The 26,328-nt window shown below is 54.8% G+C and overlaps 12 protein-coding genes across 12 annotated transcripts; 5 read left to right on the top strand and 7 right to left on the bottom strand.

The window, feature by feature from the left end:
• Positions 1–2,061: 2,061 nt before the first annotated feature.
• On the bottom strand, positions 2,062–2,813 carry BZA70DRAFT_269921 (uncharacterized protein; the record flags this gene model as incomplete). The annotated part of the gene is made up of 2 exons (XM_064911242.1): positions 2,062–2,258; positions 2,312–2,813. The coding sequence occupies 2 exons, from the start codon at positions 2,811–2,813 to the stop codon at positions 2,062–2,064; spliced, it is 699 nt and encodes a 232-aa protein (XP_064765665.1).
• A 693-nt stretch (positions 2,814–3,506) lies between these two features.
• On the top strand, positions 3,507–5,637 carry BZA70DRAFT_285609 (purine permease). The gene has a single exon (XM_064913765.1). It carries the CDS (start codon positions 3,676–3,678, stop codon positions 5,470–5,472), a length of 1,797 nt encoding a protein of 598 aa, XP_064765666.1. The 5' UTR covers positions 3,507–3,675; the 3' UTR covers positions 5,473–5,637.
• Positions 5,638–6,128: 491 nt separating this feature from the next.
• On the top strand, positions 6,129–8,094 carry BZA70DRAFT_285628 (uncharacterized protein). The gene is made up of 4 exons (XM_064913766.1): positions 6,129–7,054; positions 7,105–7,331; positions 7,397–7,841; positions 7,909–8,094. The coding sequence occupies exons 1-4, from the start codon at positions 6,161–6,163 to the stop codon at positions 8,002–8,004; spliced, it is 1,662 nt and encodes a 553-aa protein (XP_064765667.1). The 5' UTR covers positions 6,129–6,160; the 3' UTR covers positions 8,005–8,094.
• A 191-nt stretch (positions 8,095–8,285) lies between these two features.
• Positions 8,286–11,337, bottom strand: BZA70DRAFT_313102 (MCM2/3/5 family-domain-containing protein). The gene is made up of 2 exons (XM_064915009.1): positions 10,289–11,337; positions 8,286–10,226 (listed from the first exon to the last, which is right to left on the bottom strand). Exons 1-2 carry the CDS (start codon positions 11,281–11,283, stop codon positions 8,426–8,428), a joined length of 2,796 nt encoding a protein of 931 aa, XP_064765668.1. The 5' UTR covers positions 11,284–11,337; the 3' UTR covers positions 8,286–8,425.
• A 14-nt stretch (positions 11,338–11,351) lies between these two features.
• On the bottom strand, positions 11,352–12,453 carry BZA70DRAFT_285631 (uncharacterized protein). The gene is made up of 2 exons (XM_064913767.1): positions 11,770–12,453; positions 11,352–11,706 (listed from the first exon to the last, which is right to left on the bottom strand). The coding sequence occupies exons 1-2, from the start codon at positions 12,352–12,354 to the stop codon at positions 11,560–11,562; spliced, it is 732 nt and encodes a 243-aa protein (XP_064765669.1). The 5' UTR covers positions 12,355–12,453; the 3' UTR covers positions 11,352–11,559.
• On the top strand, positions 12,454–14,859 carry BZA70DRAFT_285633 (uncharacterized protein). Its single transcript, XM_064913768.1, has 3 exons — positions 12,454–12,601; positions 12,661–12,802; positions 12,859–14,859. Exons 1-3 carry the CDS (start codon positions 12,496–12,498, stop codon positions 14,828–14,830), a joined length of 2,220 nt encoding a protein of 739 aa, XP_064765670.1. The 5' UTR covers positions 12,454–12,495; the 3' UTR covers positions 14,831–14,859.
• On the bottom strand, positions 14,860–15,980 carry BZA70DRAFT_285636 (P-loop containing nucleoside triphosphate hydrolase protein). Its single transcript, XM_064913769.1, has 2 exons — positions 15,646–15,980; positions 14,860–15,589 (listed from the first exon to the last, which is right to left on the bottom strand). Exons 1-2 carry the CDS (start codon positions 15,863–15,865, stop codon positions 14,889–14,891), a joined length of 921 nt encoding a protein of 306 aa, XP_064765671.1. The 5' UTR covers positions 15,866–15,980; the 3' UTR covers positions 14,860–14,888.
• Positions 15,981–16,159: 179 nt separating this feature from the next.
• On the bottom strand, positions 16,160–18,284 carry BZA70DRAFT_269928 (dnaK-type molecular chaperone BiP; the record flags this gene model as incomplete). Its single annotated transcript, XM_064911243.1, has 3 exons — positions 16,160–17,852; positions 17,912–18,107; positions 18,164–18,284. The coding sequence occupies 3 exons, from the start codon at positions 18,282–18,284 to the stop codon at positions 16,160–16,162; spliced, it is 2,010 nt and encodes a 669-aa protein (XP_064765672.1).
• A 115-nt stretch (positions 18,285–18,399) lies between these two features.
• BZA70DRAFT_99896 (uncharacterized protein) lies at positions 18,400–21,053 on the top strand. The gene has a single exon (XM_064915601.1). It carries the CDS (start codon positions 18,439–18,441, stop codon positions 20,725–20,727), a length of 2,289 nt encoding a protein of 762 aa, XP_064765673.1. The 5' UTR covers positions 18,400–18,438; the 3' UTR covers positions 20,728–21,053.
• Positions 21,054–21,696: 643 nt separating this feature from the next.
• On the bottom strand, positions 21,697–23,712 carry BZA70DRAFT_292156 (Cupredoxin; the record flags this gene model as incomplete). The annotated part of the gene is made up of 2 exons (XM_064914357.1): positions 21,697–21,809; positions 21,867–23,712. 2 exons carry the CDS (start codon positions 23,710–23,712, stop codon positions 21,697–21,699), a joined length of 1,959 nt encoding a protein of 652 aa, XP_064765674.1.
• Positions 23,713–23,798: 86 nt separating this feature from the next.
• Positions 23,799–24,763, bottom strand: BZA70DRAFT_99922 (uncharacterized protein). Its single transcript, XM_064915604.1, has one exon. It carries the CDS (start codon positions 24,501–24,503, stop codon positions 23,886–23,888), a length of 618 nt encoding a protein of 205 aa, XP_064765675.1. The 5' UTR covers positions 24,504–24,763; the 3' UTR covers positions 23,799–23,885.
• Positions 24,764–25,356: 593 nt separating this feature from the next.
• BZA70DRAFT_99911 (uncharacterized protein) lies at positions 25,357–26,078 on the top strand. Its single transcript, XM_064915603.1, has 2 exons — positions 25,357–25,677; positions 25,862–26,078. Exons 1-2 carry the CDS (start codon positions 25,497–25,499, stop codon positions 25,984–25,986), a joined length of 306 nt encoding a protein of 101 aa, XP_064765676.1. The 5' UTR covers positions 25,357–25,496; the 3' UTR covers positions 25,987–26,078.
• The last annotated feature ends 250 nt before the right edge of the window (positions 26,079–26,328 follow it).

Consider the following 26,328-nt stretch of genomic DNA (forward strand, 5'->3'; position numbering starts at 1 on the left):
ATGATGATGATGAATCAGCTGGGCCTGACTAGAATTACAAGATAGAATTACTGCTGGGTCTCGCGAGATCGAGTAGGCTCTCCCTTCACCTTCCCTTCTGACAGAGAATCTTCAACTCTGACGAGAATCTGGAAAATAACGTATAACGACCAACCAGACATTGTCTCTCGATAAACAGACATTGTTTCTTGAGCTCGAATAAACCCATTACTAACCACACAGCACAGCACAGCAACTACCCTCCACCCTCCACCACTTCTCTCTCTTCTCTCTCTTCTCTCTCTTCTCTCTCTCTCTCTTCCTCTTTATAATCTTTATAATAAATTACATAACAGAACCCTCACCCTACGACATCACATCTCCCAACCGCTTAATAATCACTACCCGCACGTGACATGCATTTTTGCGCAAGTCCGCGGGGTGCTGGCGATGGGGTGGGATGTAGTGTTTGCTGTAGTCAACATGATGAAGGAGAAGGAGGAGAAGGAGGAGGAGAAGGAGGAGAGGAGGAGAGGAGGGATATAGAAGGAGGAAGAGGAGGAGGAGGGTGGGCGGTGGGCAGCTGGATCGGGATGGAAGACAGATAACGATGGATCTTGTGAGTACGCCGTTGGTGCGCCGTTGTGGCGGGGTGTAGAGCTAAGAGGTGTTTTTGAGTCAAGATGTGTTTGTCAGTAGAGGTGTTGTAGTAGTAGATAGCAAGGTGTAGAGAGCTGTTGGGTAGTGAGTAGTGAGTAGTTGAGATGTAGAAGGATCAGATTGATTGTAGATTGTAGATCGCAGCATCTACTCCCCATCCTCGCTATCAAGAACAGAAGTACCCTGCAGTCATCCATCCACCCTCCACGACGCGAACTACTTACGCGAGATCGCGGTGAAGTATAAACGAGGCACTATAGCGCTATCGGGCTATCGGGCGATCGCGGGTTGATTGATGCCGGGGTTGGTTAGGCTTAATATATGTTGAGTGCAGAGTAGAGTAGAGTAGAGAGAGTAGTGGAGTGGAGTGGAGGGGAGTGCAGTGGTGGGGTGGTGGTGAGGGTGATGTTATATTTCGCAGAGTGAGAGTAGACAGATGTCTGAAGCAGTTCCTCATCACCAACTCTTCATCTTCTCTTCATCTTCTCTTCTCTTCTCTTCTCTTCTCTCTTCCTGCTCTAGAACACCACACAAGACACCGACTGCAGCACACCGCAGCACACCGCACACACATCTCAGACAAGATCTCCACTCCGGTGGCGCATTTACAGTTCTATATCGCAGACCACCACCAAACCTACATCTAGCAGTACCCTGGCAGATTGCGGAGGAGGCGTCGAACACCGTGCATCGCCGAACAAGAAGCCTGTTTGCGAAGAGTAAAATTTTTTATAGAGCGAGAGGAAGTGTGGGAGATGTGTGGTGACGGTGGTGGCGTTTTTTTGCCGTGTCTCTGTGCACACTCACTGCGCCAGATGAGCTGGAGATGGAGATGGAGATGGAGATGGAGATGTCGCAGTTGGCCGCTGGCTTCTGTGTTCTGCTATCTCCTACCTCTGACCAGCCAGACTAGACTAGCAGCATCTACTAATCAGAACGACTCATGCTTATCTTCAATCAATCCAAATTAACTGCTATCAACCCTCGCTCCCTCTCTGCAGACTCGGCGCGCGCCGGCAGCCCCGTCCGCACCCCTCCTCCCCTCGCCCTCGCCCTCGCCCTCGCCCTCGCCCTCGCCCTCGCCCTCGCCCTTTCCGACAAAGCCGAGGCCTTTAAAACTACTTTTGAGTTATAAATGACTCAGACCACCTCCTCGGTCTTCTCGCACGGGCGCCGAGTCAAAGAAGTCAAGAGAGGATCGTGTTTGGGTGTTTCCTGTTTGGGAGGTGTTCGGCTCGGAGAAGTCCGACTCGTCTGCTCTACAGTGAGTCGGAGACAGCAACCCCCACTCTGCTATGGCTACGACTCGCTACGGTTATCTTGAGGAGGATAAGACGCGCGCGGCGGCGGCCGAGATTGAAGAGATTTAATAAGGAGATAGGTGTAGAAGTAGTGATTAGCAAGAATAGATATCAGAGAGTATCACTGCAGAGAGTATTCGGCAGACCAGAACGCTCTGAGGTCTTCTATAGCAGAGGGCGAGAGGTTTGCGAGAAGTTTAGCTTTGGCAACAACGTCCTCTGCAAAGCCATCCCCACGATCAAGACAGGCGAGAACAGAAGGAAGCGACGCGGCCATGTCAGCGACCGACACGAATGCAGTTTTCAAAACGCAGAGATCTACAAGAGAGTAAGACAGAAGGGTTCTGGAACAAGAGCGTGAGGACTAGTACCGAAAGCGGAAAGTGGAGATGGAGCGGTGCAGGTGTGGCGCAGGAGAGAGTCGACGACGGCGGGCGGGCAAGGACGACGAAGCCGGTCGAGGTCGGAGGAGGAGGAGGAGGAGGAGGAGTGGTTAGCGAGCGTGGATTCGGCGAGTTCGGAGGGATCTGGCGTAGACGAGAGGAGGGGGATGAGAAGAAGTGGAGAGAGATAGTTGTCGGCGAGACTGGGATTACTGTGAGTTAGACAGGGTTGAGTGACTACAGAGATGAGAGCTATACAAAGACTGCAGCTGGAAGAACCGCCTGACTGAAAGCAGATCAGGAGTGGATTGGAAGAGGATGAGTGGCAACGAGGGATAATGAGAGACAGAGACATCGTCAGACGGTTGAAGAAGAGGTACGTCGGAGGTGGACGGTGCGCGAGCGGGATGGCGGCGAAGAGCGTCGGAGAGCGCAGAGGTGATTTTAGCAAAGTCCAGGACAGCTCCGGGGGGATGGTAATAGAATGCATGAGAGTGATGACTCGGTTGACTAAGTTATAGAGAGTAGATAGAATATAGAAAGAGTATAGAAGAATAGTAGAATAGAAGAAGAATAGTAAGAAGAAGCCGGCGGTGGACTCCGACGAGGACAAGTTTGGAAATTAATGAGAAAAAAAAAGTGCAGCGCCGGGTTTGGCCTCGTCGTCGGATAATGAATTTCGCTATCTTTGCCGTCGACGCGGGTGATTCGTTGGAGATAAGGATGTATACTACTGAGCATTGGTATTCCTCTGTTGAATAAGAACAACAACAACAACAACAACAACAACTACTGTTCATGATCATAATATACAGTCTACGCCCTCCTCCGTCGCCGTCGTCGATGTGCGGAAGTGGAAGGCGTCGAGCCAGTTGGTGGCGTTTTTAGCGTTGAGGCAATGAGTTTGTACTTTCTTCTCTGCTCAAAGTGCAAATTTTGAATTCTGAGATGGACGCCACGCGCCGCAGTGTGTATCGGATCCAGATCGATGTGCAGAGCAGCAGGAGGAGAGGTGAAGAAGAGAAAGATGATGGTGAGTAGAGATGTATTATACAGATACAGTCTATAATATACAATACATATACACACCACACAACATACACCACATCCAACAACCACTCACCAGACACTCACCAGATATCAACTTATCTCGGGCTCGTGCGGGCGACTCAAAACCTTAATCCGCCCTCCCAAAGCTTCTCGGCTGTCCCTCTTCCCGACCCTCGTCCGTACTCAAGACCCTGGACCCACCTTCCTCTATATAACCTGCCCTCCTCCTCTCTTCCTCCCCTCATCCTCATCCCACCACTCCCCCTCACTCCTCCCTCACACCCCCCTCTCTCATCTTCACCATGGTCGCCCCCGCCGCCCTCTCCTACGACGACAACACCTCCGCCGGCGACCTCGCCCACCCCGCCGCCCGCACCAGACCCTCCTTCATCTCCCGCGCCTCCTCCAAAATCACCACCAAAGACGGCTGGCTCGGCGACTACGACTATGCCTACCTCTTCACCCCCCGCATCCCCTTCGTCTCCCGCGAGCGCAAGCCCGGCCCCTTCTTCGGCCTCAACGACAAAATGCCCGTCGTCCTCGCCATCATCCTCGGCTTCCAGCACGCCCTCGCCATGCTCGCCGGTATCATCTCCCCGCCCATCATCCTCGCGGGCTCCGCCGGCGCAAACTTCGGCTCGGATCTCCAGGAGTACGTCGTCTCCGCCTCCATGATCTGCTGCGGCCTCCTCTCCGCCATCCAGATCACCCGCTTCCACATCTACAAGACAAAGTACTACATCGGCACCGGTCTTATCTCGGTCGTCGGCACCTCCTTCGCGACCATCCCCGCCGCCACCGGCGCCTTCGCAAAGATGTACGAGAACGGCACCTGCCCTCTTGACGCAGACGGAAACAAGCTCCCCTGCCCCGACGGATACGGCGCCATCATCGGCACCGCCTGTCTCTGCGCTCTTCTCGAGGTCCTCCTCTCCTTCACCCCTCCTCAGATCCTCAAGAAGCTCTTCCCGCCTCTCGTCACCGGCCCTACCGTCCTCCTCATCGGAGTCCACCTCGTCGGCACTGGCTTCGAGTCCTGGGCTGGTGGCTCGGGCTCCTGCATGGACCGTCCCGCCACCGGTCTCTACTCCATGTGCCCTTCCACCGCCGCCCCTCACCCTCTCCCCTGGGGCTCTGCCGAGTTCATCGGTCTCGGCTTCCTCGTCTTTGTCTCCATCATCATCTTTGAGAAGTGGGGCTCCCCCATCATGCAGTCCTGCGCCGTCATCCTCGGCCTGCTCGTCGGCTGCATCGTCGCCGCCGCCTGCGGTTACTTCTCCCCCGACAAGGTCAACTCCGCCCCCGCCGCCACCTTCCTCTGGGTCCACACCTTCAAGCTCTCTCTCTACGGCCCCGTCGTGCTCCCCATGCTCGCAGTCTACCTCGTGCTCATGATGGAGGCCATCGGTGACATCACCGCGACCTGCGACGTCTCCCGTCTCGAGGTCGAGGGCCGCACTTTCGAGTCCCGCATCCAGGGCGGTGTCCTCGCCGACGGTCTCAACGGCATCCTCGCCGGCCTCATGACGATGACCCCCATGTCGACCTTTGCGCAGAACAACGGTGTCATCTCGCTCACCAAGTGCGCCAACCGCACCGTCGGCTACTTCTGCTGCTTCTTCCTCCTCATCATGGGCATCTTCTCCAAGTTCGCCGCCGCCATCACCTCCATCCCCGACTCCGTCATCGGCGGCATGCAGACCTTCCTCTTCTGCTCCGTCGCCGTCTCCGGCCTCCGCATCATCTCCACCGTCCCCTTCACCCGCCGCACCCGCTTCGTCCTCACCGGCTCCCTCAGCATGGGTCTCGGCGCCATCCTCGTCCCGGACTACTTCTCCTACGTCTTCACCTACGAAGGCGACAACTCGGGCCTCAAGGGTTTCTTCGACGCCATCGTCATCTTCATGGAGTCGGGTTTCACTGTTACTGCCTTTATGGGACTCTTCCTCAACCTCTTCATCCCCGAGGACGAGCCCGAGTCGGAAGCTGTCGAGATCGAGGCTGCCGGCGGCGCCAACGAGATGGACTCGGACTCGATCGTCGTCCAGCGCGAGACCCTGGACTCTGAGGAGACCGAGAAGAGCGTCGAGAAGTACTAATCCTCCCCTCTTCCCCCTCCTCTCTCTCTTCTCTTCTCTTCTCTTCCTTATCTTCTCTTCTTTTTTCAATCTTTGGTTATGGTTACACTTTTAATCCTTCGTTTTCTTTTTATGATCTGAATATGCTAGTTCTCAGTGTTTTGAGGTTTTTTTTTTTCTTTATTTCTCTTTCGCTCTGATTTGATTATTTGTTTGTTCTTCAGGCGGTTTTGTCGTCCAGGTTTGGGTACACATGTTTTCTCTCTTCATTGTTTTATATCGCGCAAGAATTCATATTCATACATATCTCATTACTCTTATTACATAAATCATTGTAGTCAGTCGTCAGTTGCAGAGAGCAACTTCCGTTTTCATACACTTACTGCCCCTCGGACCAACTCCAACTCCACTTCTCCACACGTGCGGCTTTGTGGAGTGTCTTCTTAGCGAGTGGATTCTGCTTTGTAGTTGTTTGTTGTCTGTTGTCTGGTTGTCATCAGTTTCTGTTGATTCTTTAATTCCCTGTAATGTAAAAGACCAGAAACACTGATGGATCTGCTGTATAGTGTAGAATCAGCCTTGCTGCACGCGCATGCAGCACTGCACTTCACAACTTACTCATCCCTGACTAATCCCAACGATCGTCAAAACCACCTCTCCGCTCCCTCTCCGCTCTTCCTCTTCTCTTCTTCACTGCCACACAACCAACATGACCTTCCTCAACCTCCCCCCGCTAACCCTCGGCCTCGCCGGCCTAACAACGACCCTCGTCCTCCTGCGCTGGTTCGCGAAGCGCTACCCAGACATCCACCCCTTCGCCCTCTACAACCAGACCTCGATCTCGCCCGTGCGCAAGCCGGATGAATCCGCCGTGCACCGCGCGAACATGACGCCGTTCACGTACCCGCTGATTTCAGGATTGAATATCCGCGAGGGACATACTTTTCGTGACGGGGATTTGAGGGATGTTTGGGGGCTTGCGGAGAGGGGGGATTTGACGGTCGTGGATAGCGTGAGCGGGGAGAAGACTGTGCTTGGGTACGCTGCGCTCACGCCGAAAGTCGACGCGATCGCGGCGGCGTTGCTGAAGTTTGCAAAGGCTGCTAGTAGCAGTCCTGTTAAGGTCGCAGTGTACCTCCCCAACTCACTCGCGAACTTTCTAATCTCCTCCGCGTGCGCGAACCACGGCTTCGCGGTCGTGCTCGTCCCGCTGACAAAAGACATGCGCGAGCTTTCTGCGCATCTGGCAGCCACTTTGCCCGACGTGCTCGTCTGCAACGCCGGCACTATCGATTTCCTCTCACTCGAGCTTCCAGCGTCTATAACCTCCGTCGTGCTCGTGCCGCAGAACTTTGATTTGTCGGATGCCGTCAAAGGCGGGGTGGATGCGGAGACGAAGGACGTGGCGGAGTGGACGGAGCAGTTGGAGACGAAGTTGGCGGGTCGGGGGGTGGGCGTGCATACCTTGTCGGAGATGATTGGGTATAAAGCCGAGGAGAAGGTTGATGTTCTGGACGGAGATGCGTTTGCTAGGTTGCCGGCGTTTGTCGCGACGTATACGACTCCTGACGGAAAAATGCAAGCTGTAGAGTTTGCTCACCATGTACATCCCCTCTCTCTTGTCATTCTAAGCTCACTATTAACAATTCCTAGAACATTGTCTCGGCAGTAGCAGCCCAGCTACGGTCGCTTCCCCAGCACGAACAGCTACGCACGACAGACGTCGTCGCGCCGCTCGACTCATGGCACGAACTCTACAACCGCATCATGCTCCTCACCGGCATGGCCGCCGGCGCACACATAGTCCTCTGCGGCACCTCAGGCGGCGGCGCGCATGATCTCGAGGTCGTAAAGTCCATCCAGCCTACCGTTTTGATCGCGTACGCCCCCCCCCCCCCCCCCCATTTCTCTAGAGATATGCTTTGATGCTGACTGAGATTATAAGATCCGCAAACACGCTACTGAAAATGTGCGAATTCGCACCCTCGTTCCACACCGGCTTCAAACTCCGCCGCGCACTAGGTCTCCTCGCGCAAGGCTCCCTTCCCTCCGCCGTCATCCCAGAATACGCCTCCCTCCGCATCCTCTACACGCACGAAGACCAGCCCCCGCTCCTCACCTCGGCCTTTCCCCGCGCCAGCAGCACCCCCGCGACCCTACCGAAAGAAACCTCGCTGACGTCGACGCAGTTGACGCAGATCCGGGCGCTGCTCGGCGCGCGCGTGATTTACGCGCTGACGCACGCGCAGGTCGCGGGCGCGATTTGTCAGACGCATTTGTTGGATTACAGGGATCTGGGGAAAGTGCGAAATTTTGGGTCCGTGATGCCGAGTCTTGAGGCGATGGTTAGAGATGTTGAGACTTTGAAGGGGGCTGATAGACGTGGGCAGGTGAGTTCTTTTTTTTTTTATTTTGAGTTGAGTGGAGAGAGCGTGGTGACTGACGATTTGTTTTTAGTTGTTTGTTCGAGGACCGGCGGCGATTGGTCGTGATTGGGTCGCGACTGATATCGTAGGCGAGTGGGGTGAAGACGGATGTTTCCGAGAACTGTAGTCGTCCATGCGATGCATAAATGCGTGACGTAGTCTTTGTGAATAAAAAATGATAACGATATATTATATGAAGAATAGTAGTGATATAAACAACCTAACGACCTATCCATAACAAAACATAGCCTACAACCGCAAACTAAACCACAACACAACAGTAAAGAAAGAGTACTACTGGTCCACAATCGAGCAATTAGGATGCACGGCATACGTCTGCACCAACTACGTCTCCGGATGTTTTCGAGCCCTGGAGGACGTCCATGCGATGCATATAGCGTGACGTAGTTTTTGTGAATAAGAAAATGATAACTAACGATATATTATATGAAAACTAGTAGGAATATAAACAACCATAACGACCTTTCCGTAAACATAACATACACAACCGCAAAACCAAATCACAACACAACTTAAAAAAAAGAGAATCATTGATCCTCAATAGAGCAATTAGGATGCACGACATACAACGTCTGCACCAACGGCGTCTCCCCCTCCTTCTCGCGAATCTCCCCGCGAATCCCCATCAACAAACTCTCCTTCTCCATCCGTCTAATCACCTTCTTCACCGTCGCGCGCTCAAACTCAAAGTCTTCTTCCGAGTGAAGATCGTCTTCGCGTTGCTCGAGGTAGTATTGAACTAGTTCGTCGCGGGAGATGCCTTCGCTTGAGGTGGGGGAGGAGGGGGATTCGGCGGCGAGGACGCGGCGGAGGAGCATGTTGACGATGGAGGTGTAGCGCTCGTAGCTTAGTTTTTGCTTTGTGTGAGTAGGCGCGGGCTGCTGCTCCTGCTGCTCCTGCTGCTGCTGTTGTGGCTGCTGCTCGACCTCTGCATTCTGCGGGGTCTCGTCCTGCTCATCCTCATCCTCCTCATCAACATCAACATCATCCTTCTCGACATGAATAATCGACTGCCTCAGCAAATTAAACGCCTCCCTCACAAACGCCGGCGTAATCTCATCCACGCAATTCGCTCGCGCAATCGCCTCCGACAGACGAATCATCGACTCAAGCTGTCTGACCGTGATCCGGTACGAATTCCGTCCCAACCCCTGCGCGTCGTCGGATCTGAGCTCCTTGTACTTCTCAATCATCAGATCGCGCGACTCCTTCGTCATCTTGGGCTTGAACGTGCGCGCGTAGCGGATGTATCGCTGGAGCTGCTCGGTCGAGAACGGCGGGTTGATTGCCTCGTCGCGGCGGCGGTGGATGTCGATAATATGGCTTGCGAGCATCGTATCCACCCGCTCGTTGCAGTCGTCCAGCACGATGAAGAACAGGTCGAAGCGCGACATGATCGGCGCCGACATGTTGATATTCGCCCGCAGTGACATTTTGCGGTTATACCGCCCGCCGACCGGATTCGCCGCCGCCAGGATCGACGTGCGCGCGTTCAGCGTCGCGTGGATCCCCGCTTTCGCAATCGAGATTGTCTGCTGCTCCATCGCCTCGTGGATCGCGACCTGGTCAGAGATATCCATCTTGTCGAACTCGTCGATCGCGCAGATGCCGTTGTCCGCCAACATCAGCGCGCCCGCCTCGATCGTGAACTCGCCGGACTCCTCGTCTTTCACCACCGCGGCAGTCAAACCGGCGGCAGAGGACGCCTTGCCGGAGGTGTACACCGTCCGCGGGAGGATGCTGCAGACGTATTTCAGAAACTGCGATTTGGACGTCGACGGGTCGCCCACGATACAAATATTGATGTCTCCGCGCAGATTAATCCCGTCCGGCGTGGTCTTGTGCACGCCGCCCATCAGCTGCAGCAGGATTCCCTTCTTGATAATCTCGTGCCCGTAAATCGACGGCGCGATCGAGTCCACCAGATTCGCGTAGGTGTGGTCCGCCCGCACCATCGCTTTCAACTCATCAACTTCCTCCTGACTCAACGAGTTCAAAAACTCCTCCTGCTCCTGCTCACCCTGATCCCCCTCTCCGCGCACATCAGCCACGCCCGAATCCTTCGCATCCGCCGAATTCACAAAACACGCCAGAAACGCAAGCCGATACGTCAGATCCCGCACGCCGAGCGACCTTAGCCCAGACACGCCCGAGTTCAAACCCTCGGTCGAGCGCGGCGCGTTGCGGCCGTCCCGCGTGGCTTCGGGTTTTACGCCGGGGAGACCGAGTTGCGTGACGTCGGGGATGACGATTAGTGTGCCGACGCAGACGACTTTGTCGCCTGCTTTTGCTTTCTCGACGATTTCGCCGCGGAGGATTACGTCCATTCTACAGCGCTGTTAGTATTTTCTTCACAAGAAAAGAAGGGAGAGAAGTGGGGGGGAACATACGTCCGGGGCATCGAACCAGTAGGAATCTCCGACGAATTCTCCTGAATCCTAACCTTCTGCCAATCCGCAAACGCCGAGCTCGGCACATTCAGACTCCACGCCGTGCGATTCTGACACGTCTCGTTCGGACAGATCGTAGGCTCGGTGTACTTAAACATCTGCTCGACGTCGTCGACGACCGCGTGACATGCGTCGCACGTGAAGCTGCCCTTGTACAGCTCAGGCCGGACTTCAGACGTGCGGGTAACGGTGCCTGAGATCGACATGAGGCAGCCGACGCGCTCGGTGCGGAGATCGCGGATGCGCTGCACGAGCGGGAGGTTGTAGAATGAGATCTGGAACAGTTTCTCGTTCGCTTTCGACTTAGATGCGTTCGACGCCGTACTAGTGCGGCCGAGCGAGGTTGAGCCGGCCGCAGTGCTGCTGCCGGAGCCGTGCTGTTGCTGGGAGTATACCAGACTAGGCTCGTACTTTGCAATCAGCTTGTGCAGCGCGCGCAGGAGGAACGGCTGGAACCGGTAATACTGCTCGGTAATCGCCTGCGCGAGCACGCCGTTATGCACAGTCACCAGATGCGCGTAATCCACAAACAGCGTCGATCGGTCTTCGATCTTCAGTTCCCGAATCAGAAGGATATAATACAGCTCGCGCTGACCACCCACCAACTCGGACGCAGGATCCACAAACGTCTCGAGAAACTCGCGAAACGTCTCGCCGACTTCCTCGCCGGTCTTGTCAACCAGCTTCGGAATCGCGTTATCAAACCTGCGCCGCGGACGTTCCTCCGCGTCAGCAGCGTAGTCTTCCTCGCCTGCCTGCGACGAGGTAGGATGCTGCTGCTGCTGCTGCTGCTGCGCTCCACCGACAGACGAACTCGGCGCCCCGCCCACGGACGAGGGCGGATTCGCCGACGGCCGACGACGACGGCCGATAGGTGTCTGTGGCTCGAAGGGATCCGAAGCCAGAGCAGCGAGATGGTCTACTTCAGAGGCCATGTTGTATAGTAATCGGGTAGAGGATGGGGGGTGTAGAGAAGGAGAGAGAGAAGGAGAGCAGGAAAAGACGGTGAAAGGAGGAGGAGGCCCCTTGATTGATTTATTGATTTTAAGGTTTTTTATTTTTGCCTTTTTAAGTTAAATGAGAACGCGTCCCACGCGTCCCCGGACGCGTCGTGTAAGCGCTGAGGTGTTTGTGTATTTATGTCAGCGACGGGGTTTGTGTAAGTGTCCGTCAGTAGTAGTAATGTACAGTCAATAATAATGTACAAAGACTCATGATGGCCGGCGCAGCTTTGGGCCTTGTTTGTGGGCCTTGATTGCTCGTCTGAGCCGGAAGACTTCCTTGATGGGGTCGATTGTTCTCCGGACCAGCCATGGCGTGGCGAGCAGGCAGAGCGGGATTCTGACCGGGAGTAGGAACTAGGATCGCCGGATTAGCATAGAAGAGAGAGATGAGGACGATGACGATGAATAGAAGCTCACTTTGACTAGAATATACGCGGTAGCTCCCTGCGCAAGATACTTTGCCCCCGCCGCCCCCGCCGGGATTTTCTCCGGCTCGACCGCTTTCGAGAAAAACTCGGTGCCCTTCTCAATCAAGTTGTCCGGCAACGGCGGCGCCCAATCCAGATACTGAAACAGCCAAAACAGTGCAAACAGCGGCAACACCGCCGACAGCTCGTGCAGGATCAGAAAGCAAAAGACAAACGAGCCGGGTTCGGTCAGCAGTTTCTCGGCGTGCGGGCGGAACCGGGCTGGTACTTTTGCGAGGATCCGCTGGGCATGGTCTTTTGCGCGCTTGATTTTGGCTTCTTTTTCGGCTTGCTGTTGCAGCCGGATCGTTTCTTCTGGTGAGAGGCGAGGGGGTTCGATTGCGCTTCTGTGAGGGGTTGTCGTGAATCGTCGTAGGCTGCTGATGCTGTTGATAGTGATAGCCGTAGTCGCCAATCTAGTCCTCGAAAGCGGAAACAAAACACTCGAACTCCTAAACACCGAGCTCGCGGTCGTCGGCATAGTCGTAGTCGACCGCAGCAGTAGTCTCCCACTAGATCCAAATATCGACAACATCTTCTTTCGCTGCTCCTTCTTTTGTTTTGCGTGGAACGGATGAACTTGGTCCAAACCCACTTTTTCAAGATTTGGCTCCTCGGAGATCTCTGCGTCTCACGTGATCTTTAATCGCTTTGCTCTTCTTCGAATCTTCAACAGATGTTCATACGGATTCAACATAAAGCGAAGGAGAAGATGGCTTTGAATTTCCCGTCGCTGACGCCGATTCGGTACACTATCTGCCGGTTCTACAACACGCCAGCTGGTGCGTCTTCTTTGTTCCTTCTTTATAGCTTGAGACGACTGACATTTACATGTGCTTAGGGTGTCAGCGTGGCAGCGAATGTCCTTACAAGCACCAGAAACTCGAGTCTGTGAAACCAGCGGTTGTCGTAGACGACTCGACGCCGAGGAGTAAAGAAATTTCTCAAGTGCTTGAGAAGTTCCCCTACTCTGAAGTTGAAGGGTGAGTTCTTCCTTCTCCAAAATCAATCAGCCAGCTTTCCATACTAACTCCGCCAGCGACAAAATCCACACCGCGTTCAAACCCTCCGATCCCGAATTCCCCTTCGACCTCGACTCCCTCGAATTCACCCTCCTGATCCCCGCCCGCTACCCGCTCTCGCCCGCCGACGACGAGCCCGAAGATCTCGACGCGGTCGCGCCGTCGATCGTCGTGACAAACAGCGACATCCCGCGCGGCTTTGCGCTAAACATCGAGCATGGCTTTCTCGACTTGATCAGCAAGCCCGGGCTGTACACGCGGTCGCTGGTGGAGATGGTTGTGGAGCTGGATAGGCGGTTGGAGGAGTTTTTGAAGGCGCAGAAGAGGGAGACGATTAAGATTGTGAATATTGCAAAGACGACGACGGCGGCGCCTGCGCAGGCAGAGCAGAAAGAGAGCAAAGAGAATAAAGAATACAACGCTTTTGACGAGTGGGGCATCGATCCCAACCACGGCAGCAAAGAACCCACGACCGAGCCAGAGCCCGAGTTCACTCCCCAGCAACTTCAAGAGGCCCAGAAACGGCGCGAGCGCGAGGTCAAGCAACTCCTAGTCCGTCTCCCCTCAGCCAAGATCATCCGCACGAGCACAGAAGACGACGAGCCCGACAAGTTCGCGATCCCGTTCGAACCCCCGGCACAGCTCAAATCTGAACTTCCCGCCTCGCTCGCGGGCCTGACATCGTTCACGCTCGTGGTGCCGAAGCTGTACTGGCTTGCGCCGTGCGAGGTCGAGGTCGATATCGCGGATCGGGAAGTCAAGGATGCGGCGGAGAACGGGTTCAAGAAGCATGCGTCTGAGCGGGGTGAGTTTTCACTCTTTGCGCATGCGAATTTTTTCGTGCAGAATGTGGGGAAACTTGCGGTTTCGGGAGGGAGCGAGAGCACTGCGAAAGAAGACGTAGAGCAGGATGGAGAGGATGAGTACCGGAATCCTCCAGAGTGGGATATTTTGGACGATGACGAGGAGGAGGATGATGATGAGTACGGGTTCGATTACGACTCTGTCGATTACAGTGAAGGATGGGAGCAGTTAAACACTGCCGACGCCCAACTGAAAGACAACGGCGGCGAAAACAGAGTCAGCGACGACGACGACGACGACGAGCAAGGCGCGCAAGAAGACGCGAGAAAATTCACACCTCCCGCGAACGCGACGGCATTAAACCTACCAGGTATCAAACTGCTCAACGTCGCGGTGCTAGAGTGTACGCTTCTATCCCTAGTCGTCAAGTGCACGCGCTGCAAGACCGAGGCCGAATTACGCGACATCCGACCGCACGCGTCGACAGCAAACTCGGGCGCTCACTCGCAGACCTGCGAGAAATGCAGCAGCGTGCTCGCCGTCGACTCGTTCTATACCGAGTTTGTTCACCCTCCCATCGCCGAAAGATTGGGCTATGTCGACCTGCTGGGTTGCACCGCTGTCGACATCCTTCCGAGCTCGTTCAGACCTACCTGCGCCGACTGCTCCGAGCCCGTGTCCGGGACCGGGATCGCCGGTCTCGGTCTGGCGCAGACGATGAGCACAAACTGCCGCAACTGCCACAGCAAAATGTCAATCTTCATCCCGTCAATCAAGTTCATCCGCGTGTCGGACGAGACCGGGCAGGCGCTAACTGCGCGCGACGTGTCAAAGTCGAAATCCGCGGCGGCGAAGAAACTGGGGATCGTAGCCGGCACGCCGTTGCCGCTCAACGGAACGTGCCAGCACTACCGGCGGTCGACGCGGTGGTTCCGGTTTTCGTGCTGCGGGCGCGTGTTCCCGTGCGATAAATGCCACGACGAGCATAGCGATCATGTGAACGAGCACGCGAGTAGGATGGTGTGCGGGATGTGCAGTCGCGAGCAGAATTATATGCCGGATAATTGCGCGTATTGTAGACATTCGTTTCATCGCAAGTCTACTGGGTTCTGGGAAGGCGGGATGGGGACTAGGGATAAAGTCAAGATGAGCAGGAAGGATCCGCGCAAGTACAAGCGTCGTTGAAGCTCTATATTACAATCAAACTATGTACATATGAAATCTCATTATAAAATAACACCCTCTATGAACTTTTCAGCTTCTCGAGAACTTTCTCTGCGATATCGATATACGCTTTCGCGTTCTTACTCTCCGGCTCCGCAATGACGACCGGCGTGCCCTTATCCGACAACTCGCAAATCTTAGGATGCAACGGCACCGACCCCAGCACATCGACCTCCAACCTCTTTGCCTGCTTCGGCACTCCGTCCTCGCCAAAGATATGGTACTCGTGGTCGCAGTTCGGACACACAAAGACGCTCATGTTCTGCACCATGCCCAGGATCGGCACGTTCACTTTCTTAAACATGTTGATCCCCTTGACCGCGTCCAGCAGCGCAATGTCCTGCGGCGTAGACACAATCACCGCGCCGTCGACCACGAGCTGCTGCGTGATTGTCAGCTGCACGTCGCCTGTCCCGGGCGGCAGATCCAGCACAAGGACATCAAGCCCGTCCCACTCGACATCGTGCAGCAATTGCTGCAACGCCTTCATCACCATCAGCCCGCGCCAGACGATCGGCGAGTCGTCGTCGGGAAGGAGAAAGCCCATCGACATGGCTTTCAGACCGTAGTTTTGGAGCGGAATCAGTCGGTTCGTGGTCTCGGTCACGTTCGGTTCGCCGCCGGTCAAGTTCAGCAGCTTGGGCACCGACGGACCAAAGATATCGGCGTCGAGAATGCCAACCCGCTTCTGCTTCATCGCCATCGCCAGCGCCAAATTAACTACTTCAGCGTCAGCCTCCTATCTCTCTCTCTTTTCTAAGAAGAGCATCACTCACCAGCAACAGTACTCTTCCCAACCCCTCCCTTCGCAGACGATACCGCAACAATCTTATCCACCCCGCGCAACCGCCGCTTCTCCGGCAACCCGCGCATCGTCCGCGGAATCCCCGGCGCCGCGCCCCGTCCTTTGCCGTCGTGCATCGGGATCCCGCCCGCTGCGGCCCGACACGCGCTCGTCGAGAAACACGCGCGTTGCTGTCGTAGTATCGAGAGCATTGCTGGTGCTGTTGTGTTTGCTGAGATGAATTGAGTTGTTGAGAATGAGTAAACTCAATACACGTGACTACGTAATTTCAGTTCTACTTACGGTTTGGAGCCCTTCTGCGCTCTGGTTTATCAAAAGATATAAGAATCAAAATGAACTATATTACAAAAGTATATAGAAGAGAAAAAGAGAACACAAGAGTTCTACGCTGTTGAGACTTTTGGAAGGTAACATATAAAGTACATTAATTAGCAATATTTATCAGCAACGCGAACGAAAAACAAAAGCATAAAAAAGACAACATTTTACAACTCGTCATGATCAGGCATCTCAAAGTCGTCCTCATCAAAACCACCAGGAGCGCCAGCGTCACCGTAGAGCTTCTGAGTGATCGGGTACGCGACTTGACTCAGCTTGTCGCGCTGCTCGTCGTACTCCTCCTTGGTGGCGGTAGCCGCGTTGTCGTCGATCCAGTCGAGGACCTCCTTGACGGCATCCATGATGGTTTCCTTGTCGGCCTCGTCGATCTTCGAGCCGAGACCGGTCTCGGACTCGTCGTTGACCTGGTTGCGCAGCGAGGCCGCGTAGTTCTCGAGCGTGTTGCGGGCCTCGATCTTTTGACGAAGCTCGGCGTCCTGCTCGGCGTACATCTCGGCCTCCTCGACCATACGGTCGATCTCCTCCTGCGTCAAACGGCCCTTGTCGTTGGTGATGGTGATGGACTCGGACTTGCCGGTTCCCTTGTCGGTCGCAGAGACCTTGAGGATTCCGTTGGCGTCGAGCTCGAAAGTGACTTCGATCTGGGGAACGCCGCGGGGAGCAGGCGGGATGCCGTTGAGCTCGAACTTGCCGAGACGGTTGTTGTCCTTGCACATGGTACGCTCACCCTCGTAGACCTGGATCAAGACAGTGGGCTGGTTGTCGGCCGCGGTCGAGAAGATCTGCGACTTGCGGGTCGGGATGGCGGTGTTGCGCGGGATGAGCTTGGTCATGACGCCGCCGGTGGTCTCGATTCCGAGCGTGAGCGGGTTGACGTCGAGCAAGACAATGTCCTCGACACCTTCCTCGCCAGAGAGAATACCACCCTGGACGGCAGCACCGTAGGCAACGGCCTCGTCGGGGTTGATACCCTTGGACGCCTTCTTGCCGTCAAAGTACTCCTCGAGAAGCTGCTGGACCTTGGGGATACGGGTCGATCCACCGACGAGGACGATGTCGTCGATCTCGGTCTTCTTCAAGCCGGCGTCCTTGAGAACCTGCTCGACAGGCTTGAGGGTCTTCTTGAAGAGGTCGTAGTTGAGCTCCTCGAACTTGGCGCGGGTCAGGGTCTCGGAAAAGTCCTCGCCGTCGTAGAAAGCCTCGATCTCGATGCGGGTCGACATCTGCGAGGAAAGAGTGCGCTTGGCCTTCTCGACCTCGCGCTTGAGCTTACCGAGAGTCTTGAGGTTGTCGGTGATGTCGACGTTGTGCTTCTTGTTGTAGAGCTTGGTGAAGTACTTGATGACGCGGTTGTCGAAATCCTCACCACCGAGATGGGTGTCACCGGCGGTGGCCATGACCTCAAAGACACCAGACTCGATCGAGAGAAGGGAGACATCGAAGGTACCTCCACCGAGATCGTAGACGATGATCTGGCGCTCGCCGTCGCCCTTGTTGAGACCGTAGGCGATAGCGGCGGCGGTGGGCTCGTTGACGATACGGAGGACGTTGAGACCGGAGATGGTGCCGGCGTCCTTGGTAGCCTGGCGCTGGGCGTCGTTGAAGTAGGCGGGGACGGTGACGACGGCGTGGGTGACCTTCTTTCCGAGGTAGGACTCGGCAATCTCCTTCATCTTTCCGAGGATCATGCCGGAGATTTCTTCGGGAGTGAAGGTCTTCTCCTCGTCGCCGACCTTGACCTGGACGACGGGCTTGGAGTCCTTGTTCTTGACGGGGAAGGGGAAGGTCTTGATATCAGCCTGGACGTCCTTGTCGTTGAAGTTGCGGCCGATGAGGCGCCTGTGTACTTGTTAGAGAGGATCAATTAGAAAGAGGAGAAGAATAGGATCAAGACTCACTTGATATCGAAGATTGTGTTTGTGGGGTTGGCGGCGGCCTGGTTCTTAGCGGCGTCACCAACGAGACGCTCTTCGGCGGTGAAGGCGACGTAGGAAGGAGTAATACGGTTGCCCTGGTCGTTTGCGAGGATCTCGACGCGACCGCCCTTCATGACGCCGACGCAGGAGTATGTAGTTCCGAGATCGATGCCGATGACTGGGGAAGTTAGTAATGTATTCTATATTCTTCAGAAGAGAAAAACAGGGACCTACCGGTGCCATAGGAATCGGTGTCGTCAGCGCTCACACCCTGGAGGGCGAACGGGGCGACGACGAGCACGAGTGCCCAGACGAAGAGCGACCAGAAGACTGTGTTTCTAGATGGTCCAGCCATTGTGTGTGGAATAGAAGTAGATGGTATCGGAATCAACAGAAACAAAAGCGTCCGGGGGCAGCGCGGGCTTAAGTACACGCGAAAAGGCCACTGTGGCATCGACGCAACCGCAACGCCGCATGGCTTCGAAAGGGTTCCAGTGGCGCCAGAAATAATGACACGTATCAGGCACGTGATTAGAGCGCACGTGAGCAGCGGTCACGTGGACTACGCCTGCCCTTCTCGTTGCGGCCAGGGCTCACACGCCCCGGCCCCGAGCACCACCGCAGCAAGCACAATGTCCTCCTCGCAGGCGCAGCAGCAGCAGCAGCAGCAGGCGGGATCCGGTGCGCAGCTTAAGCGCACGAGCTCGAAGCACTTCGTCGTCGGGACACACCACCGCAATGCCTCCGTCGGCAAGAACCTCAACCGGCTCAACCGTCTCGAGCAGATGACTCCCCCGCAGCAGTCGCCGGCCGCGCAAGTGCCTCCCGGGTTCATCCCTCCGCACGCGGGCCTGGCGGGCCAGTTTGGCGTCAAGTCGCAGCAGCTTGCGCAGCAGGCCGACGCGCTGCGCAAGTCAAAGTCGTCGGATGCGCTGCTGCGGAGGTCAGCTTCGGGCCTCGCGCTCACGGGACGCAAAGGCTCGCGGGTCAATCTGGTCGCGGGTAAGCGCACGCTCTCGGCGCTCACGCCCGCGCAGCCCAAGTCTCGCCGGCACAAACACCCTGACAAGCACTCTAAAAAGTCCGGCAACACATCCTCGACTACAGCAAAGGGACAATCTGACGACGAGGAGGAGGAGGAGGAGGAGGAGGAAGAGGACGAGATAGGTCTCTCGATCGAGGTGCCTCCGCGCAGGCTATCGACGTTTGCAGGAATCGAACGCGATCAGAAGGCGTCGGCGGCGTTCATGTCTGAAGCCGATTCGGAGCTCAATCGCGTGCAGCAGCGTGCGTCGTCGACCTCAGCACCGGCCTCGGGCTCGCAGTCACTCCTGGCCTCGCCCGTCAACTCTACCAAACAACTCGATCCGAACAACAAGTCCGCGCTTCTCAACGCCGTCGATGAGGCAGCCAATACAATTGCTAAAGACCAGCAGAAGCAACAGCAGCAGCAGCAGCAGCAAGCGGACGAGAAAACAAGTCTCTCAGCAGAACTACGTCGCGGGATGCAAGACCCGATCCCTACACCTACACAGCCAGACGGGTCTGTGGACTCAAACCCCGCGATCCGGTCGCGCTTCCTGGTCGACCAACAAGCCAGCAGCGCGGGCTCGTCGCGGTTCAACCCATCCCAGCCGCAGCCGAGCGCGGCCCACATCTCAGCGTCGCAGGCCGCCGCGCGAGAACTGACCGTTCCGCACTCGGTGCTCTCGTCGTCTGCGGACTCGAACTCGTCGACATGGGTGCCAACGCAGCATGCGATGCACCCCACAACAGACACCACACAGCAGACGCAGACAGAGCAACACACGCAGTCACAAGCGACGCCACCTACGCCAGGCCCGTCCGCGACAGCGGCCTACTCGCCACGGCCCCATCTCATAACGGACGCCGAGGCCTCGGCGGCAGCAGCGGCGGCAGCAGCAGCAGCGGTCGCGGCAGTCGCCAACACGGACGCGTTCCCAAAGATGCCGGCAGGAGCGTCGCTGGCCGACATAGCGGCCGCCGCGGCTGCGTCGGAGGGAAGTACGCACGCGCAGCAGCGGTACATGTTTAAGCAGCACCAGCACGAGTCCAACTCAGCCTCATCTACGTCCTCACCTGGAGGCGCGAGCAGGAGCGGCGAGCAGCAAACCTCGTCGTCGCAGCTGTCGGCGTCAGCGCTACTGGCTGCCGCAGCCGGCGGCCCAGCCGCGCAGCGCGAGCTCGACTCGTTGTCGAAAGAGCTGAAGAACGTGAAGCGGTACCGGGACCCGGCTGTTGAAGCGATTGAGCGGGTGCGGGTGCGGGTGATGGCGAACTCAGTCGGGCTGGGCGAGCCGATTGCAGGCGCGAAGATGGTGTGGTCGTTCAGCGCGGTGCCGGGACGCGATAGCACGCCCGAGCAGGAGGAGAAAGAGGCGATCGAGTTTGTGCGGGCGGGCAAGGCGGTGACGTCTGAGGAGCTGGGCCGGGTGCTGATGCGGATGTGGAGCGGCAAGTGGAAGCTGATTGACGAGAGCAACAGCAACAGCAACAGCAGCAACAGCATCACAGGCGGCAACGTCCCGCCAAACACAACAGCAGGCAGCGCGACGCCGACCAACGCGAGAACCAACGCGACGCGGCCACAGATGACGATGCACCAATCCTCGCCGCATCTGTCAAGGCCACCGACGAACGGAGCAGCAGGGCCAGCAGGAGCGGGTACGCGAGCAGGTCCGCCGGGGAGCGGGTTACCCAACACGGCTGGTGTACGCGCGACGAACTTGGGTACGGTGAGCGCCGGCGGGGGCGTGAACCCTCTGAGGAGGATGTAGGCGCTCGGATTGGAATAGTCTGCGTATCGTTGTCGTTGCCAACTAGTTGTGGTCGAGGGTACCGACTTCTTTGTTTCCGCATTCAGAATACTTTCATTATCTACTCATTATTTATTTATTATATCTGACGTTCGATTTTTGCGAGGTTTGGGGCGCAACTACTCTACTACTATTTTTCTTATTATTTTCTTTATTCGACTGGGGTTTCTCTCTCTTTCCTCGGGATTAGAAGTGTTCTTTTGGTTTGCTTTGTGCTTTTAATAATTGGCTAGGAAGGAGTTTTTGTGGTTTAATTGAATCATCATCATCATCATCATCTCTGCTTCTCCCCAACGCATCCCACAGTCGCTTCTCTCCTCCACCTCCTCCACTACTACTCTACCGCACCGCTCTAACCTTCTTCGCTGGATGAGGCTCGCTCGAACTCTGTTATCATCCCTATACATACACTATACACACACACATCTACGTCATTCATTCCTGATTACACGTCCTCCTCCTCATCTCCGCTCGTTTTCCGACGTGGGGCAATTTCCTGTTCGGAGATGGGGTTCTCGGGGTTCTCAAAGAAAGGAGGAATGTGTTTTTAACTTGTTGGATTGAACTAACCAAACTAAGGAGTAAAAGATAGCGAAATAACGTCATCGTACACACAAACATAGTATCCAACACGCAAAATTCTTCACAAAATGAGTGAGTGAGTAATAGTACACAAGAGAGAATGGAGTCATTAGGAGATAAGAAAAGATTATAAGTATTATTATGGTTATCAAAAAATTCAAGCAAACAAACTGGTTATAGTTCACTAAAAGAAAGAGAGAGAGTTGCGTATTGCGTACTCCGTATTTCGTAGCCATCCATGGAAATTAAAAAACACGTCAAGCGATTATCAATTATCCGCCAAATCAAAGCTGGTAATTGAAAAAAATAAAATAAAATGGAAAATAGATGAAAATTGGGTGGAAGGAATTAGCTCGGGCAGAGGTCGAACCAGGCTTGCGGAGGAGACCAGGTCGAGATGCTGTCTGCGTCAACTAGCCATTGCATGTACATGCCGTCCTCCAAATGCCAGGCAATGTGGCCTATCAAAATAGTTAGTAACTTGTCGATAGTATAAAAAATAGAGGAAGAAAACTCACAGTGGAAACTCCACAAGCCCGGGTTGTTGAAGTACACTCTGATCAACGTCCATCCAGGAACCATGACCGTGTCGCGACGCATCAGATTCGTAGTCGGCAGCGTATCAAGCATACTGTAATCCCACGTTCCCGACGCGCCCATTCCGCGCACAGAAAACACATGTCCGTGCAAATGGAACGGGTGCAGACCTCCCGCTTTGTTCATGATCAGGATATCCGCCGTCTTTCCTCGCTCCGGGAAGTTGATAACAAACTGGTTCGGATCGCCGTTGTAGGTGCCGGTAGGAAGCACGCCCGTGTGGTTCGACAAGATCGTGCTGTTCGTGTCCTCCGTGTCCGCGTCCCGGTACATCATGATGGTCTGGTAGAGAGTTGCCTGCGCCGGCGAGATGTACTGCGTGCCGTTGATGTACGCGGAAAAGAAATCGGTCCCGTTGATTGCAAAGCTGACGTCGACCTCGTACATAAAATCCGGCTCACCCGGATCATCGCTGATCGACGGCGTGAGCATCGAGTCATCCATCACCTCGCAGCCACCAAAGTTGAGCGTGCCCGTCGCCGAACCGGTGTAAGAAGTGTCCGCAGTGATCGAGGCCGACAGAATGTGCGTAAGACCCAAGAGCTGCTCGATGATCGAGTAGTACTTCTTGTACACGACCACCGCAGTACCGTTCGGGTTCCAGTTCGTGCTCGCCGAGGGCGGAAGACAGCTCGTGTCGATGTTGGCCCGCATCCAGAACGCGTCCGCGTTGGTCTGGTCGGTCGTCAACAGCACAGAGTATCGCTGCGCAACCGCAACGTGCAGCGAATCCACCTCGTAATGATCAGTCAACACAGCGTCACCCTCCACAATAGTCAGCTTGTGGTTATCGACCGAGAACTCGATCGACGACAGCGCGCCGACGTTGATCACGCGCAAACGATAAGTCGCGCCCTTCTTGAAGTAGAGAACGTTGCGCTTGGCCTCGGACTGCGTGCACGTGCCGTCAACATCCTCGCCCGAGCAGTTGTAGTAGCCCGCGCCGTTGATGAGCGCGTTGTCGGGAACGGGAGGGAAGTTGATTTTGCCCTGGACGATGTACTGGCCAAGCAGCACCGACGACTCGGTGTGGTAGTAGTCCTGGACCATGATAACCTGGTCAAAGTCGTACTGGTTCATCAACGACGTCTCCTCCGTGCCGTGGATAACGAGCGGGCCGACGACGCCGTCGTTGTACTGCGTCAGGTAGTGCGAGTGGTACCAGAACGTGCCGTACTGGCCGTGGAGCTTGACCTTGTAGGTGAAGGACTCGCCGACGGGGATGGCGCACTGCGTGTTGCCGACCGGGCCGTCGTAGTATCCCTCACCCTCCTGGAAGAGACCGTGGAGATGGAGCGACGTGGGCTCGACGCCCTGGTTGACGACGGTGATGATGAGCGTGTCGTACGCGTTGGCCTCGATCAGCGGGCCGGGGAACTGGCCGTTGATGAGCGTCATCACGCGCTCGTATCCGTCCGGCTGCGTCGTCACCTGCGTGACCGTGAAGGTGTAGTAACGCGTCTTGGACGACTTCTTGAGCACGCTCGTGGCAGCCGTGCAGGCATAGTCGGTGAACGTGTTGCGGCGGAAGCTGTTGCTGACGCGGCGGGACCAGAGCGAGCGCGGGACGAGGGAGTGCGGGACGAGAGAGAGAGCACCGGCGGAGGCGGAGGGAAGGACGGAGACCATGTTGGAGAGCAGGAGAGCCATGGTGCCGAGGAGGGTCAGGGCAGCCATGACGATCCAGACGCGGTAGCGACGGCGGACAGGCGTGCCGCGCTTCGACGCGTCATCAAGAATGACGGGGGTTTCTTCAACCAAGAACATGAGGAGAGAGAGAGGAGATGAGAGAGGAGAGAGAGGAGAGAGGATGAGGATGAGAAGGAGGAGGAAGGGGAGTGTAGTGGAGGGAGCAAGGCGCTATTTATGGACAGAAAGTGAACTGATATCATGATGGCAGTACACAAGAGCAGAATACGAGCGGGCAGGATATGGGGTGGTTAGGAGAGAGTAAACGAGCCGAGTCGGGAATAATGATGTAGCGTACGGTTGCGAGGTGAGGTATAAGGCGATGGCTGGGTATGTACGAGTACCGAACCGCACGGACGAGGTGGAGAGAAGCGCGAGAGAGAAAGCATAGAGAAAGAGAGAAAGAGAGAGAGAGAGGGAAGATAGAGAGATGGAGAGAGACGAAGAGTACGAACAGCCGAGGAGGACTGGGACGGTAACGGCAATTCGGGAAAACAGAAAACGCAGAAAGCGGCCGGAAATACGAAAGCAGAGAAGAGGTACGAAGATGAAGAGGTAATATAAACAGAATTTGAAATAGATTGGTATCTTTTCTGAACAAAAAAACAGAGAACGAAAAGGGAAAGTATTGGACAGAGAGAATGACAGGAGGAGAGCGGGATGCGAGATGAGGTCGCTAGCTGATCGTCGGATTTGCGAGTACGATCATCCGAGGGAGGGAAGGGTAAGATCTGGGGAATAAGATAGGAGAAAAAGAGCCGAGATGAGGTTGAGTCTGCGAAAATCCGAGGAGATAGAGGAGGAGGAGAGGTGGGAAGAGAGAAGAGAGGTTGAGTGAGGTGAGGACGAGCGAGAGGAGAATACGTCATTGAACCAAAGACGAAGCGGCACCGAAAGCTAAGCTCCGAGAGGCTCTCATCAATCGTACGGTTGAAGCCGAAGAAGAATAAATTGTTTACAATCTTCTGTTTTGCTATACGACGGATTACTGGTTTTGAACCAAACTGGACAGCGCTGATCGGAGATATTGGCACTATTTTTGATTTATGTATGGCCCGGATTGAGCGTCAGACAGCGAAAAAAGGGTTTTCTCCAAGGCTGTGGTCTATGCGGAATGTGTATAAATTAGCCGGCCGCTTGTCGCTGCTTGTCGCTGCTTGATGCGAATAGATGCTTGGTGGACACGTGAAGATGTAAATACAAGCGACATCTGTCAAATAAATAAAAGATAAAAGAGATGATATAGCAACAAGAAGTAGTGGTTATTCTGCACGGCTGACCAGTTTGGATCAGTACGCACAACCACTAGACTCTGATATGGATATTGCACACTTGACCGACGATATCCACAGCAGCCGACGAAGCAGCTCAACAGCTCGATCCAGTCAATCAGTCAATGCCTGCCGCAAAAGGTCTGTGTCTGTCTCCTTTTACGGTTCGGGCAGGAAGAGGAAGATGTCTCGAAGCTGATCCGAGCGCGGAAGTAAAATAGACCGCCAGTTCTAATTGACCCTTCATTACTCTTGTTGGTTTATATACAATGTCCCTTATCGGAAGGGTGCCGAGGGTACGAACGATCATAACAGAGACTGCTCTTGCTTGCTATCACTGTAGATGTAGATCGATGTAAACGAGAACTGTTGATGAACCTGTTGATGAGAACTGTTGTATATAATCCAGAGTATCGTGACCACTATGGTGAATCCAACAGATCACCAACATCTCTGCAGATCAAGCTCGCTTTCGCAAGCCCGTTTCCGGCACGTCAACAATAAATCCACCCCGCCGCCGTCAATTTGTTCATAACTCTCTGCGAAATAAACAATCGTCACTGCAACAAAGTTTGCGGTTTTTTTCGAAAAATGCGAAGAGCATATGCTTACTTGTCCTTAGCTGCAGGTATCTTCTTTATGTTTATGTTTATTAGATTAAATTCCACATCCTCGTTGCCCTTTACTCTTTGCTCTTTGCTCGCCTCGGTAGCCCTATTCTCCTGCTATCGTGAGTATGCGCACTCCGCATCTGGCCTGAGCCATGTTTGCTGTACGTTGTATGCTGTCTGTTGTATGTTGTATGTTGTATATATGCGTACGCTCTCATGCAGAGCAGATGTCAGGGCTGTAGTGTACGGACGGACTGACGTCAATTAGGAGTAGTTTGAGTTTTGACTATGTTCACTATATTATACTTACATCTTCACTATAGTTTACTTACATACTCACTATAGCTTACTTACATGCTCTCCATCCTCCTCTGATCCCTCACTATCATCTGCAGGGATTCAAAGCTTGCCTCCATTACCGTCAAATAATCATGCCACGGTCTTCTATTTCTGTATATCTCATCTACTAGATATCTATCGTCTGCTACTCTGTACTGCTAGTCTATCTACTAGTCTATCTGCTAGTCTGGTCTGCTAGCCCCGGACATAACACATCTCATTGCCACCTCTCATCCTCCTTCTGTCCCTTCTCCAGCCTCACAAGCATGCGTATTACGCTGCACCCGGCACTAACACCAATACGCATCCCATTTCTAACGCTGTACATCTCCATCGAATATATAAATATACCGCATACATGCCCTACATCCAATATCCGCTATAGTGCAATATATATTCACTATAATACTGTCTTTTTCCAAGCGGCGGCATCTCCCGTGCATACTCCAACCCTGCCTCGTAGCCCATCGGCT

Source organism: Myxozyma melibiosi (assembly GCF_037950935.1).
Source record: "Myxozyma melibiosi strain Phaff 52-87 chromosome Unknown BZA70scaffold_16, whole genome shotgun sequence".
Classification (NCBI taxonomy): domain Eukaryota; kingdom Fungi; phylum Ascomycota; class Lipomycetes; order Lipomycetales; family Lipomycetaceae; genus Myxozyma; species Myxozyma melibiosi.